The 12,764-nt window shown below is 36.9% G+C and overlaps 1 protein-coding gene and 1 pseudogene across 1 annotated transcript; both read left to right on the forward strand.

The window, feature by feature from the left end:
- The first annotated feature begins 204 nt into the window (after window positions 1-204).
- Window positions 205-1,491, forward strand: LOC122071753. Its single transcript, XM_042636150.1, has one exon. The coding sequence runs from the start codon at window positions 205-207 to the stop codon at window positions 1,489-1,491; it is 1,287 nt and encodes a 428-aa protein (XP_042492084.1).
- A 2,511-nt stretch (window positions 1,492-4,002) lies between these two features.
- The window catches only part of LOC122071759, an 11,724-nt pseudogene continuing 2,962 nt past the window's right edge, over window positions 4,003-12,764 (forward strand).

A 12,764-nucleotide genomic window follows, 5' to 3' on the forward strand; every position in this document is an offset into this window, starting at 1 on the left:
ATTTTAATCAGGCCCTTTTAGCAAAGCAGTGTTGGAGAATTATCAACAACCCTGATAGTCTTTGGGTTAAACTCCTCGAGGCCAAATACTTCCCAAATGTTGATTTTCTAGAGGCTGCATCGCATACCAACAGCTCGTGGGGACGGAAGAGCTTGATGAAAGGTAGAGATGTTTTGTTAAGAGGCCTTAGACGTGAAGTATGCAATGGCCAATCCACAAGAATCTTTCGGGACCCTTGGATTCCAACTTTACCCCTTGGGCGCATCACTTGCCGTCCTTACCATGCTCGGGACACCCATGTCAGCTACCTTATTGATTGGCACTTCAAATGTTGGAAGACAGACACTGTCCACAGTTTGTTTCTTCCAGATGACATCAATGCCATCCTACAATTGCCTATCTTGTCTCCAAATCTTGAGGATGGTTGGGTGTGGTGTTACTCAAGAAATGGAGCCTTCACGGTATGTTCCGCATACTATGCTAGCTCGTCTCCCCGCACCAATTGCCCCATCTCCAAGCAATTCTGTTTCCAATACCCTCTTTTGGAATGCCATTTGGAAAATGCAAATCCAACCCAAGATCCAGATGTTTATTTGGAAGTGCGGACAAAACGCCATTGCGACAACCTTGGGACTGTCTACTAGAGGAATTAGACTCAACAGCATATGTCCTATTTGCCGCCTTGAAGAGGAATCCATCATCCATGCCCTCTTCAAGTGCAACTATGCTACTGCAAGTTGCAAGGTTTCTCCTCTACGTTTTGATGTCTCCGAGTTTAATGGAACCAGCATACAAGACTGGTATATTTTTGTCCACTCCCGATTCAAGGATGCAACCACTAAATCTGGTTTAAACCTTATCTGGAGTTCCATCGCTTGGCAGATTTGGAAGTCTCGTAACAGAGCCATATTTGAGTTCATCACACCTTGCATCAAAGCAACCCATGTAGCCTACAATCTAATGATTTCAAAAGGGGAGAAACATCAATCTACTGGCTGTAATTCACATCAAGAAGTCCCCCAGGCGTTAAACCACGTCCTCCCATTCCATGCCAATTATTTTACCATCTTCTGTGATGGTTCCTGGTCGTCCTCTTCCAACTCTGGCGGAAGGGGATCCATCTTTTGGGATCCAGGTGGAAGGTTCACTGCTGCTAAATGTAAATGGAACTACTCATTCTCAGCTGCCGCAAATGAAATTGAAGCCATTCGGGATGGGTTGCTGCTTGGACGTTGTCTCGGGATCCAGAATTTAATCATCAAATCTGATTGCCTTTCAGCTATTTCATTCATCAACGGCACATCATCGTCCCTTGACTGGGCTGCATCATCTCTTGCTTTGGATGTACTTTCGCTGTCTTGGGCTTTTATCTCTGTAATTTTTTGTTTTGTTTGTAGAGACCTTAATTCCTTTGCTGATTTCCTGGCAATGGGAGCTCGCAAACTTAGCTTTCCCGTGTCTGGTGGCTCGACCCACCCCCTTTCATTGTAAATCCATCTTAGTCTTTGCCCGGTGTTTTTCCGCGCCTTCCTTTGATCAATGAAATTCTATCTTGACCAAAAAAAATATATATTAAACTCAAATCATTACATATTTGATTATTAAATTTCAATTTACTTTTATCAAAAACCTTTGCTATATAATATGTAAAATAAAAATTATATGTAAAATGTATTTTTATTATATATATGGTTAAAAAAATTAAGTAGTTTATACAATCACATTGAATCACATAGAGTAATGAATAATGATTATAAAAGTTTATTTTTTGAGTAAGAAAATTGTACATCCCTTCTCCTTAAATATCCCTTCTAACCAAACATAGCTATAAGGTTTTGTGAACACTAGGGTGAGACTGTGGATTGGTGAATGATTTAGGCTGGTGGAGGAACTCTATTTTTTCAAAACACAATAGTTGGGATGATCTAAATGTGTTTATTTGGCTCTGTTTTGATGCTATTTAGATGAGGTCTGTATCTTAACTTTCATATTTTGGCATCAGTTACCTTTTTGATAGGTTCTATTTAGTTGTAGGTGGTACGTGTACTCAGTGCACAAAGCTCTAGCCACCGCAGGGTTTAGGAAGGATTGTAGTGTACACAACTCTACTCCTGTTTCGCAGCGAGGCTGTTTTTCAATTTAGTCATAGGACTTTAACCTTTGTATATGAGACAGTAGCAGCATCCTTGAAGGTGAGATGATGCTTCTGACTGATTAGGGGACAAAGTCCATCTTCAAAGTAGTTTGAAGTTGGCCACTGAACCTTTAGTGTTACTGTTTTTCCTCTCAAAGAACCCCCCCCTCTTTTCTTTTGATGGAAATAGAATTTGCAATGTTAAAAATATCTCCACTTAACACAACTGAAAATATTTTTCAAGTGACCAATTGATTTTCCACTAGGTGAACAATAGACTGTAAACCCTTCGACTTTAACCTAGGGTAAAGCAGATTAGTACCAAGATAAGCAGCCTCATTGGACTTTGTTTAACACCCAAAAGATTACTCAAATGTCTTTTAGGGGAAGCGTTTCTCTATCTAGGTGCATGGCTCCTATACCTGCGCAAGATCCAATCAGCACCACCATTTTCGTTTAATCTATGGCACAAGAGGTCATGTTATAGGAAAGAGGAGAGAGAGAGACACAGGGCACATGTGCGAGAGCCACACTCCAATACATATAACTTTCTTCCTATCTTTTATTATCCAAAGATACAAATTTTACTAAAATAAACAGTACTCTTTTGAAAATTATATGCAAGTCAAACAAATCCTAGAATAACTCCAAAACCTGCTTTAATTGATAAAACATCTTCTTTGGTAGCTCTACAAAATATAAAAATCAAATATACCTAATAACCCTAGAAAGGATTTTCATAGCAATTATAAAAATAAAGGGACTAAGGGGCAACATTGTCTAATCCCCCCTCAAAGGTTCAATAGTTTCAAAAGAAATACCCTTCAATTAATAGAATAAGAGATAGAAGAAATCAAATGGCCCACCAAATCACACCACTTCAAATCAAATTTCAAAAAATATAAAATAACTTTAATAAATCCCCACTCAAGCCTATCATAAGCCTTGAACATATTCAGTTTAATAATCATATATAATTATACCTTTAATAATGAAAAATATTTTGAACAATAATAATATTATTTACAGTCTGCCGTCGAGGTACAAAGGAGCCTAATGGAGAGAAAAATAATGATTCAAAAGCGGGTGCAATGACACTTCTACCGTATTTTAAAGCACATAGGAAGGTGATGAGTGTCAAATAAAAATTCGTTAACAAAGTACATGTAAATTGCATGAAAAATAGAAACTGGAGATAAAGCCTGATGCATGATCAACCTTACATCTTTAGATAATGGATGTGTTAGTCTTATACTAGGTAGATATTAAATATCACAAGGGAGGAGGATCTCTGTCCATCTAACGTTCCCCACATCTATACATAGCTCCTGTTTTAAAGGAGGCAAGGACATCTTTTCATAGTCCCTAAAAATAAAGGTTGTGTGTGGCATGAAGAATCCAGAAGGATAGAGTTCTTTCTACCATCTCACAATTATGAAATATTACAATGTAGAAGTATAATTATTTTCACAAGCGTCTATTACTTTTTCAAACCTTACAAGGTAAAAAAAAAAGCCATTTTGTCATATGGAAATTGTATTGAATCTCCTTTGGTACAGTTTCGATATGATTTCGATATCGTTATTCAATGTCAGTATCAAGCATGCTCTCATTGGCCTTTGCCTTGGTACAAGAGCACACGACTGGACATTGATCCCTTGCCTATATGAGAATAAAAAAATCCAAATAAATAAGAAAGAAAGACGAGATAATGGGAGCAATATGGTTGCCGCTCCACGTGACACAAATTTGATCAAAGAAGATTAAATGTGACATGTTGAATAATAAAATATTGTAAAATCGTGGACTATCAATTGGAGTGCTTTAGGCTACGTTTGGATGCTAAAAAAGGCAAAAAAAAAAAAAAATCATAATTATATAATAATAATATTTTTTTGTGTCTACCCCTCTTTTCAAATTCAATTTTTTTTGATTTTTTTTTTCTTTTCACTTGGCATCCAAAGAGGGCTCAAGCATGGCGCCATGCACATGTACTATCGTGTGTAGGTCGGTTACGTTACTATATGTATCAGTAACCCACTAACACTCTGATACTCAAGGAAACAGGTTCGGCGACCTTTGCGAAATTGATCCTTAAATTCCTCCATTGCCTATCTTCCGTTCAGATAATCTCAAAGTAGCAATACCTAGATAGATGGGAAGACGAGAATAATAAGAAGATCGATACGAAAGGCCAGGGTATGTAGAATTTCGATTGTTCAAGTTTCTTGGAGTCAATGTTTGTTCTTTCAACTTCTTGGATTGATTAGGTTTTTATTGATTTGATTTTGCTCTTTCTTCGTTTTTGTTCGTTCAATTTATGCATTCATACGAGTATTAGGTTTGTTTTAAGCGAGTTTTTGTTTTTTTTTTTATTTATTGAATCTGATCATCTGATCAAAGACAGAAGCAATAAGAGTAGATTCTGGCGGCCGACTGGGTAATTTGCCTGTCTTTGTTTTTGTTTCGGCCTGATCAAATACTATACTTCCTCTCTCATTTATCTGTGCTTTGTGCGGAGTTAATTTTTCCTATCAATTCTGAATTTCTGACAGAGTAATGTTTTTAATATTTGTGTTAATTACGCATTTAATGTAATGGAATATGGCTCTAAACTGTCATTGTGTAATGGAATTGTAAAAATCATACCCCAAAGGGGAGTCTCTGTTCACAAAGAACAACTCGAAGAGGTCAAGAGTTCAACCCCCTGCCACAAAGAAAAAAAAACCTGCAAAAGTTATATGTTAACTTCTTTGGGTGGCCACCTTTGAGGAATGCCACCTTAACAAAAGACCCACACGTTACTGACAATTAGAATCAGATTCTTTACTATCAGTCTCTATTAAGTATGGATTTGAAAAGACTATTATACCTTTTTACCTAAAACACATATAACCCAAACTGAGTGTGAACGATAGATCTTTTTAGTTTTTAAAGTATGGATTTTGTTAATAATAAAACTTAAAATAGTCTACTTGGATCAACTGTGTTTAGTTTTTGCTTTCTAGGAAGAACATAAAAAATGAAAATTTGTGGAGTTCATGAATTAAAGAAGAAAGAAAGATAAATGAATACCCTTCTGCAACGTCTTGTATATACCAACCACACAAATATCCAACTTGAGTGAGAGCCTTCCTCCATCTTCGATCTAAATCCTTCTTCGTATCCAGCAAAGGTTTCCTCCAAAATCCCATTTTGTTTCTGAAAATGAGAAGGATCCACCTTATAGAAAATGGGAAGAACAGTCTGACCCATCTGATGTTTGCATATTAACATCTTCACCAGTTCAGCAAGGCACCATATGGAAGAGCCATAGTTCTTGGAGAAGACAACAATCGGTGATAGTGGATTGATAAATCTTCGTCGGACCTCGCCGCTCGTCGCCGGAGAGAGGTTGCTTTGTAGAAAGAAGGAAGGAGATTGGGTTTTGCTTATTTCTTCGATTTGAGCATAAAGAAGCAAGATGTCTCTTTTTAGGGTATTAATCTTCGATTTTGGAAAATAAGAAGCAATCCTCGCCGCTGGGCGCCGGATTCAGGTTGATGTTGTGTTCTACGATTTGGCCCACTGTTGTCTTCTACGGTTTGGGGAAGAAGACAATGGAATGCTAAATGTGAAAATAAGGGTTATAAAATAAAGGGCATATTTGGTAGTTTTGGTTTTTATGAGGGTATTTTGGTATTTAAAAAAAAAAATCACAGCTAAGTCATATCTTAAGGTATAATCCCTGATAGAGACTGACGGTAAGGGGTTCGGTTCTAATTGTCAGTAATGTAAGGGGTGTTCCGTTAAAATAGGCACTGTAAATTTCCCTTAAAGATATGTACAACGGTGTAGTGATTAGTGTAAGAATTGTAGGGGATCAAGGTAGTGAATTCCCAATTACAATTGTGTTACATCAAAGATAAATATAAACCATTATTTGTTTGCGTTTATCATTGATGATTTAATCCAAGACATTCAAGATCAAGTTCCTTGGTGCATGTTTTTTGTTGATGATATTATTTTGGTATATGAGACAAAAGTAGGGATTAATGCCAAATTTGAATTTTGGAGGTCAACCTTGGAATCAAAAGGTTTTTAGATAAGTGGAATAAAAACAGAGTATATGGTGCATAATTTTAATTACATTAAGATGGATAATGAGGTGGTGAAAATTGATGAGACGGAGATTCCATGAAGTGATTATTTTAGGTATCTGGGCTCAATCATAAATAAAGTAGGTGATATAGAGTATGATGTTTCTCAGAGAATTAAAATAGGATGGATGAAGTGGAGGGGTGCATCCGGAGTGTTGTGTGATCGACGTATTCCTTTAAATCTTAAAGGAAAATTTTAAGGAAAATCATACGATTGGTTATGATGTATGATGCATAATGTTGGGCAGTTAAGTAAAATCGTATAGATAAACTCAATTTCTCAATTTAGTTTAGAATGATGTGTGGCAAAACTAAGAAAGATAAAGTAAGGAATGATTAGAGCTGATTTGGGAGTAGCTCTGATACATGACAACTATGAGAAAGTTGTTCGAGGTGGCATGGCCATGTTCTATGGAGGCATTTAGATGCTCTAGTACGGAGGAGTGATTTGATTCAGATTGAAGGAGCCAAAAAAGCCAAAGGCAAACCTAAAATGATTATGGGAGAAGTAGTGATGAAAGACATACAAAGCTTAGGCCTTGTATCAAATATGACCTCAAATGGAGCTGATTGGAGAGGAAAGATGCATGTCGCCGACCCCAAGTAATTGTGATAAGTCTTGAGTTGTTGTTGCTGTCTGAAAATAATAATGCACATGATATCTGAGAGACTGTAGAATTTAAGGGCTAGGGGGTTGGGGATTTGATGTTCTTGTGGTTGTGAGCTCTTAAGCACCGCAGATACATTGGTGATCATCCTGTTATGCTTTGTTTTCTACAAATGATCACGATCTGCAACTGAGTTTTACAGAAGGTAATATTTTCCTCCTTTTTCCCTTCTTGTTAGATTCATTGAGGTTAGTTTATATATTTCCTTTTGGGGTTTTATGGCTACACTATTGATTTCATGAAGATGTTTTCAGTTTATGATTTAAAAAATGCTGGTTTGATGAAGCTTGTATCATTCTATTTGACTACTGGATTTCATTAAAGCCATGATTTCTTGACTTGGACAAATTCATTAGATCTCATTAGAAGTCCATTTGGGAGATTTTTTCCTGTGAAGTCATTGTTATGTTTGGGTGATTTAAATGTACATAGGTGGTGTGAATGCTTTAGAATGATTAGAAGAATGAAGAGGGCATTTAGGTATGCATGTAGGTGAGCATCAAAGAAAACTTCTTGGGTAATTGATTTAAAAGGCTTATGGTCAGATGATTGAAGATTCTGAGATACAGCCTTATTCTGTGAAAGGTTAGCATCATGTGGCCTCATGCATTTGGTCCATTATAATGCTAGACATTTGGTGCAAAATAATCTCTCTATAATGATTTTTTTTTTTGTGGGGTGTGGGGGGTGGGGTGGGGGGGTGGAGAGTTTGGCAGGTAGAGTATTTTTCTTAAACTGCACAATTTACTGTTGTGTCAGATACATTGTTACATTTCCAGTTTTGATATGTTTGAGATCAGCATGTTTCAACTCGTTTATTTATATATATATATATATATATATATATAAAATAGGAAGAGATAAAATTAGATTTTCTGTACTGTGGAATAAGAGTCTTAAAAACTGAGATCTAGTATTTGTAATAACAAATTAAAGATAACATTGCTAGTCAACATGCATTTTAGTTGGGTTTGGCTTATATTGTTATGTGTTTATTTATCACATATTTTTAATCAAAAGGCCATCCTTGTGGGTCTTGAGCTGCACTGGAGAGATACACCTCTCCTTATGTTACACCTTGGTTCTTGAAAACCCTGTTGTTATTAGAAATTTCGCTGATGAACGTTTGAGCATTATATTATTTTAGAGAATACCATCTAGCTGTATTTTCCAAATATCCTTTGGTTGAAAATTCTTAGGGTGTATGTCTATACCTAGGAAGTTTTTGTATCATTGTAAGTAGATTTGATTGGTTTGACTTTACCATTCTAGTTCCATTGGCATTTCTTTGCTTTTTGTCATTCCTTGTATCCTAGTCTGTTGACAAAACAAATGCTATGTTAATGCTTTTTATGATTTATTGTTCAATATACCTTGCAGGCATAATCAAGATTGAGAAGGGTGGAATCAGAAAAACTCTAATCCTCTCTCAAGGGTTAGATCTCATCATGGATCAAGGTCTGGGTCTCCATCTCGATCCCGTTCGAGATCAAAGAGGTAACCATACATGTCACAGTTCATTTCACTGCTGATTCAGGTTGGGCATGCCTCCATATTACCCAATTGAGCATAGATTGTTATTCTATGAGCTTTGTATCCAACCTTCACCTGGTCTGTAGTATTCATCAATCGTGACTATTGTGAAAACCGGGCTAATTGTTGACATTCTTGCATTTGGTTCCATAATAACCTTGTCTGTGTTTGCAACTACATCTTAGCAGCCTGTTTTGACCAACAAAAACATTAGCTAATTTAGCTGACCTCATGGGGAGCGTTTGTATCCATGCACTTGTAATTAATTCCTGAACAATTTCTTCTGATAAAAAACTCACATTGCAACTATTCGAGGTTGTTGTGATTTACCTCTGGTTAATGTATTTAACACTCTGCCAGCCATCTGCCTCTCCCATCTTCTGGTCCACTTACTGGTGATTTGAGTTTTGATTAGTGCAAGATTCAGCTTCAAATCCTCTCACTACTTCATGTCCGGTTCTGTCGTCTTGCTGGTAGTCCATCCTATCTGGTTTGGAGGACTGGTGGTCCTTCTGTCCGGGAAAATGATAAAAGCAACGGATTGTTTTGGAGTTTATGGTCTATTGACCAGTCATTGGATTTCAAAACGCATCCAGTCCTTGAAATAATACTCAGTTCAGGCATGGCAGACTGTTGACCAGACAATTTGACTATGGTTTGACTGACCGTCCAGTGGTCCTAAAACTTTCTTTTAGGGTTTTGTGTGTGTGTGTGTGTGTGGGGGGGGGGATTTCTGATGCATGTTAATGATAAAGTGATATATTCAGTTATGACCGAGACTTGCGATTGTAATTTTAACTGTAATAAGTATCCATGTATCTTAGTTATCTTCTGTTCATCATTATAGTAATAATTTTTTTTCTTGAGTAACTAGCTAATTTCAACTTGTCGTTGCAGAAAGCGGGTTAGTGGATTTAACATCGCACCTCCAGCAACTGCATTTGATGCCAGGAGCTGCTTCAGGTACATGGCCTTTCTTTTCTCACCTATGAGTTTGTTTCACTGCCAATCTATTGCTTGTGTTTAGTTTGGAGAGTTGTATCAAATTGCTTGGTATCAGTTGGTAAGCTATATTTATTTACTTTTTCATTGATATTAGTAGCAAGCCAAGGCTGCCATCTCTTGATGGGTGTTTGTTTGTTTGCTTCTGTGTCTATGTTTTGTTGTTAGAAGGCAATGTTCAGCTACTTGTCCCACTGTGCTGCCACTGGGCGTGAGCCAACTTCTGTAGTTTTTATGTACAAGGAGGATTCAATGCACTGGTTTGGTGGTTCTTGTTCATCTTCAACTGGCACCTATTGCCTGTTTTGGTAGTCTTCACAAATATTTCCTCCAGTACCTGAAAATCTTGTATTCATTTCATCTGCTTGATATATTTTGATTACAAGAGACTAGGATATACTTATTTTGTTCAGCACATGTGAAGATGAAGATGTGCATATTGGTTCGTTACTCATAATCAATTAGATATTGATTTTCCTTTATTCTGCTATTTAATTAGTTGCTTTTGCAGGTCAATTGACTGGGGCAACTCCAGCCAGCCCTGGAATGTTTCCGAACATGCTACAGTTTCCTGGACAGGCAAGTCTATTTCTTTTACATTATTGTGAATATTAATGTATCAGATCAGTGATATTCAATGCTTCTGTGTGTTTCCAGCTGGCAACCCCACTTTTTATGCACCCTCAGGCAATGACTCAGCAGGTATGATGTATTAGTACTTCTATGTGTTTAGTTCATCCTCTCTTTGACATGTTTGATGGCGAAGTGTTGAATTTCCATTTTTTAGGCTACAAGACATGCTCGGCTGGTTTATGTCAGTGGCCTTCCTCCAACTGCAAATGAACAGGTGATTCATCCTGTTGACTGTTGCCATTAGTCCAATTGTTGTACTTGCATTTTGGCTGATTATTCTGTGAATTGTTGTGGTTGTTTTGGCTTCTTGTTTTATTTATTTATTTTTTGGATTTTGAGGGTAAGGGGGGGTGGGGGTGGGGTGGGGGGTGGGGTGGGGGTTGGGGGGGGGGTGGTATTTGTTGGGTTTGATGGGTTTTAGAGTTTGTGTTAAAGAAAATAATAAACTGATGATGCAGACTAAATATAGAGTTGTACTTAATTTATTAGAAATAAGCCTTAGGTTGGGTTATATATGTGTTGGGTCTTTGATCCCATGTGTTTTCTTTGTAATGGGCCCGCTTTAATGGGCTTAAAATATAGGAATAGGCTTGGCATACGGGATCTGTTAAGTGTCTAAGTTTATGATAGATTAGTATTCTACAAGTCCAGCCTTGTTTTTAGTCTGCTTCATTACTATTTCAGATTCCTAGTCAGTTTAAGTTACTCTATTAGTTAGGGATTGGGTTTAGGCCTTTCCTTTTTAGTGTCGAAGTCTAATTTTGAATTTTCTATTTAAGTTTGTAAGGAGTCCTAGTACACAAATTTTGATTAATGAAAAGGCTATTGTTGTTCTAGTTCTCCATTGGTGAAGAATCCCTTGTGTTTGATTAAAAAACCCCGTGTGTGCGATTAAGGAAGGGATTGGTGTTTGATCCAATTGACACTTTGCAGTTTAAAGCCCAAATGATTCTACCTTGTGTTTCTCCTACTACTTTTGGTTATTAGTTCTTATTCATTTTTTCTGATCAGAACCATTAACAAGTAAGTGTGTTCTTAATTTTTTGCAATTAGAACCCAAGATTCTAGACATTCATATTCAAGGGTTTTTTTTTGAGAATAAGCAAACCAACCACCCAATCATCCTGAGATTTGAATCATATGTTCATGAACCCTGATACAGAACTCGAATCAAATCTGACCTAATTCTAATAGTTGGATCTGGTTATATTTCTGTTTTTCCTATTCTGCCGCCACCCCCATTAGAACACTGGTTAGACCTTCAATAAATATTAACCGATTCTGTTTTTCTAGTCTTAACAAGCTACTGGTGTTGGGTTAAACACCAGAATCATTAGTTTGTTTTCCCTTTCTAAACCCTAAAACCAGTACCTGAAATTACCTTTTTACCCCTATTCCTATTGTCACTAGGAATCAACCTTATCTTCCCCTTCCCTATCACACTCAACCTTAATTCCAGTCCCATTCAACTATCTTAGTTTGTGTTATTGTAAATCACCCTATTTTGAACTTTCCATTGAATAAAAGATCTTGTTATTGGCTACTGGCTTGAATGATCAAACCAGTACTACATTATAAACTGCCAAGGGTCAGAGTGTAAAATATTTCCTGGGATTTTTAGATAGTTCACTCAGATTTGGGCTTGGCCGGTTTTTTACTTGAAACTCCGCTCCTCAGCTAGTCTGATTAGTTTGTGTGAATCGTTGTTGTATGTTAAGACTTAATGTATCCTTTGTGTTTTCCTATTTCATTGTTCTGGAATAAGTTCAGCCTTTTGTGTACTTGTGAAATCAGAAGCATTTTTCTTTTGTAACAATGTTATTAAACTCTCTTTTTGCCATCATTGGAAACCCTGCTAGAGTAGAAAACCAATTTGGCAATTTGGCAATTTGGCATGAAGTTTTATATATATATATATATATATATATAAGAAGGGAATATTAAATTAGAAAGCTCTGAAAAGCTTACATCTCTTTACTTCATTTTGTTAAATATGAGATCAAGAGGTAAACTTTAGTGACCCTGTGAGAGGTTCGGAACAAGCATTTCTATACATAAATATGCCATTATTAGAAACTGTTTTCATGGGGAAGGAGTTCTTTGGTTTTGATTCCAGGTATGAAGTGGCAGAAAGAAGAGTCCTTTGCCTTGGCACGGGGCTATATAGTAGGACCAGCATTTCAAGCTCTACCGTAGAGGTTGATCCCACCAGTTAGTAGCTGTTTTCATCAACTTAGATGAGTTGGAATTCCCATCTTTATCAAGTATAGGTTAAACGAGCACATAGGAAGCTGGATGTCTGACTGTCCTCGAACATATTGTTGAGTCTCCTGTGGAACTTAACAGTGTTTTCCAGAAATAGTCATCTTCTTTACTATTTTAGCTGGATGTTGTGACCAGTTATTGTTCACTTAGGATTCTCAGTTTCTGTTTATCTGCATAATACTCTTGGAAGGCCCAGTGATTTTTCAGTATGTTTGACAGTTCTTGTTTGAAGCGTTGTTAAATTTATTGAAAGCTCAAAATCTAGATTATTCGAGAGGGAAGATTGATTGTTGTATCTTACCGTTGTTTTCCCTCAGTCGGTGGCAACTTTCTTCAGCCAGGTTATGGCTGCAATTGGAGGAAACTCTGATGGACCAGGTTTGAATTCCT

The sequence above is a fragment of the Macadamia integrifolia genome, unplaced genomic scaffold, assembly GCF_013358625.1.
Source record: "Macadamia integrifolia cultivar HAES 741 unplaced genomic scaffold, SCU_Mint_v3 scaffold_7A, whole genome shotgun sequence".
NCBI classification, from domain to species: Eukaryota; Viridiplantae; Streptophyta; class Magnoliopsida; order Proteales; family Proteaceae; genus Macadamia; species Macadamia integrifolia.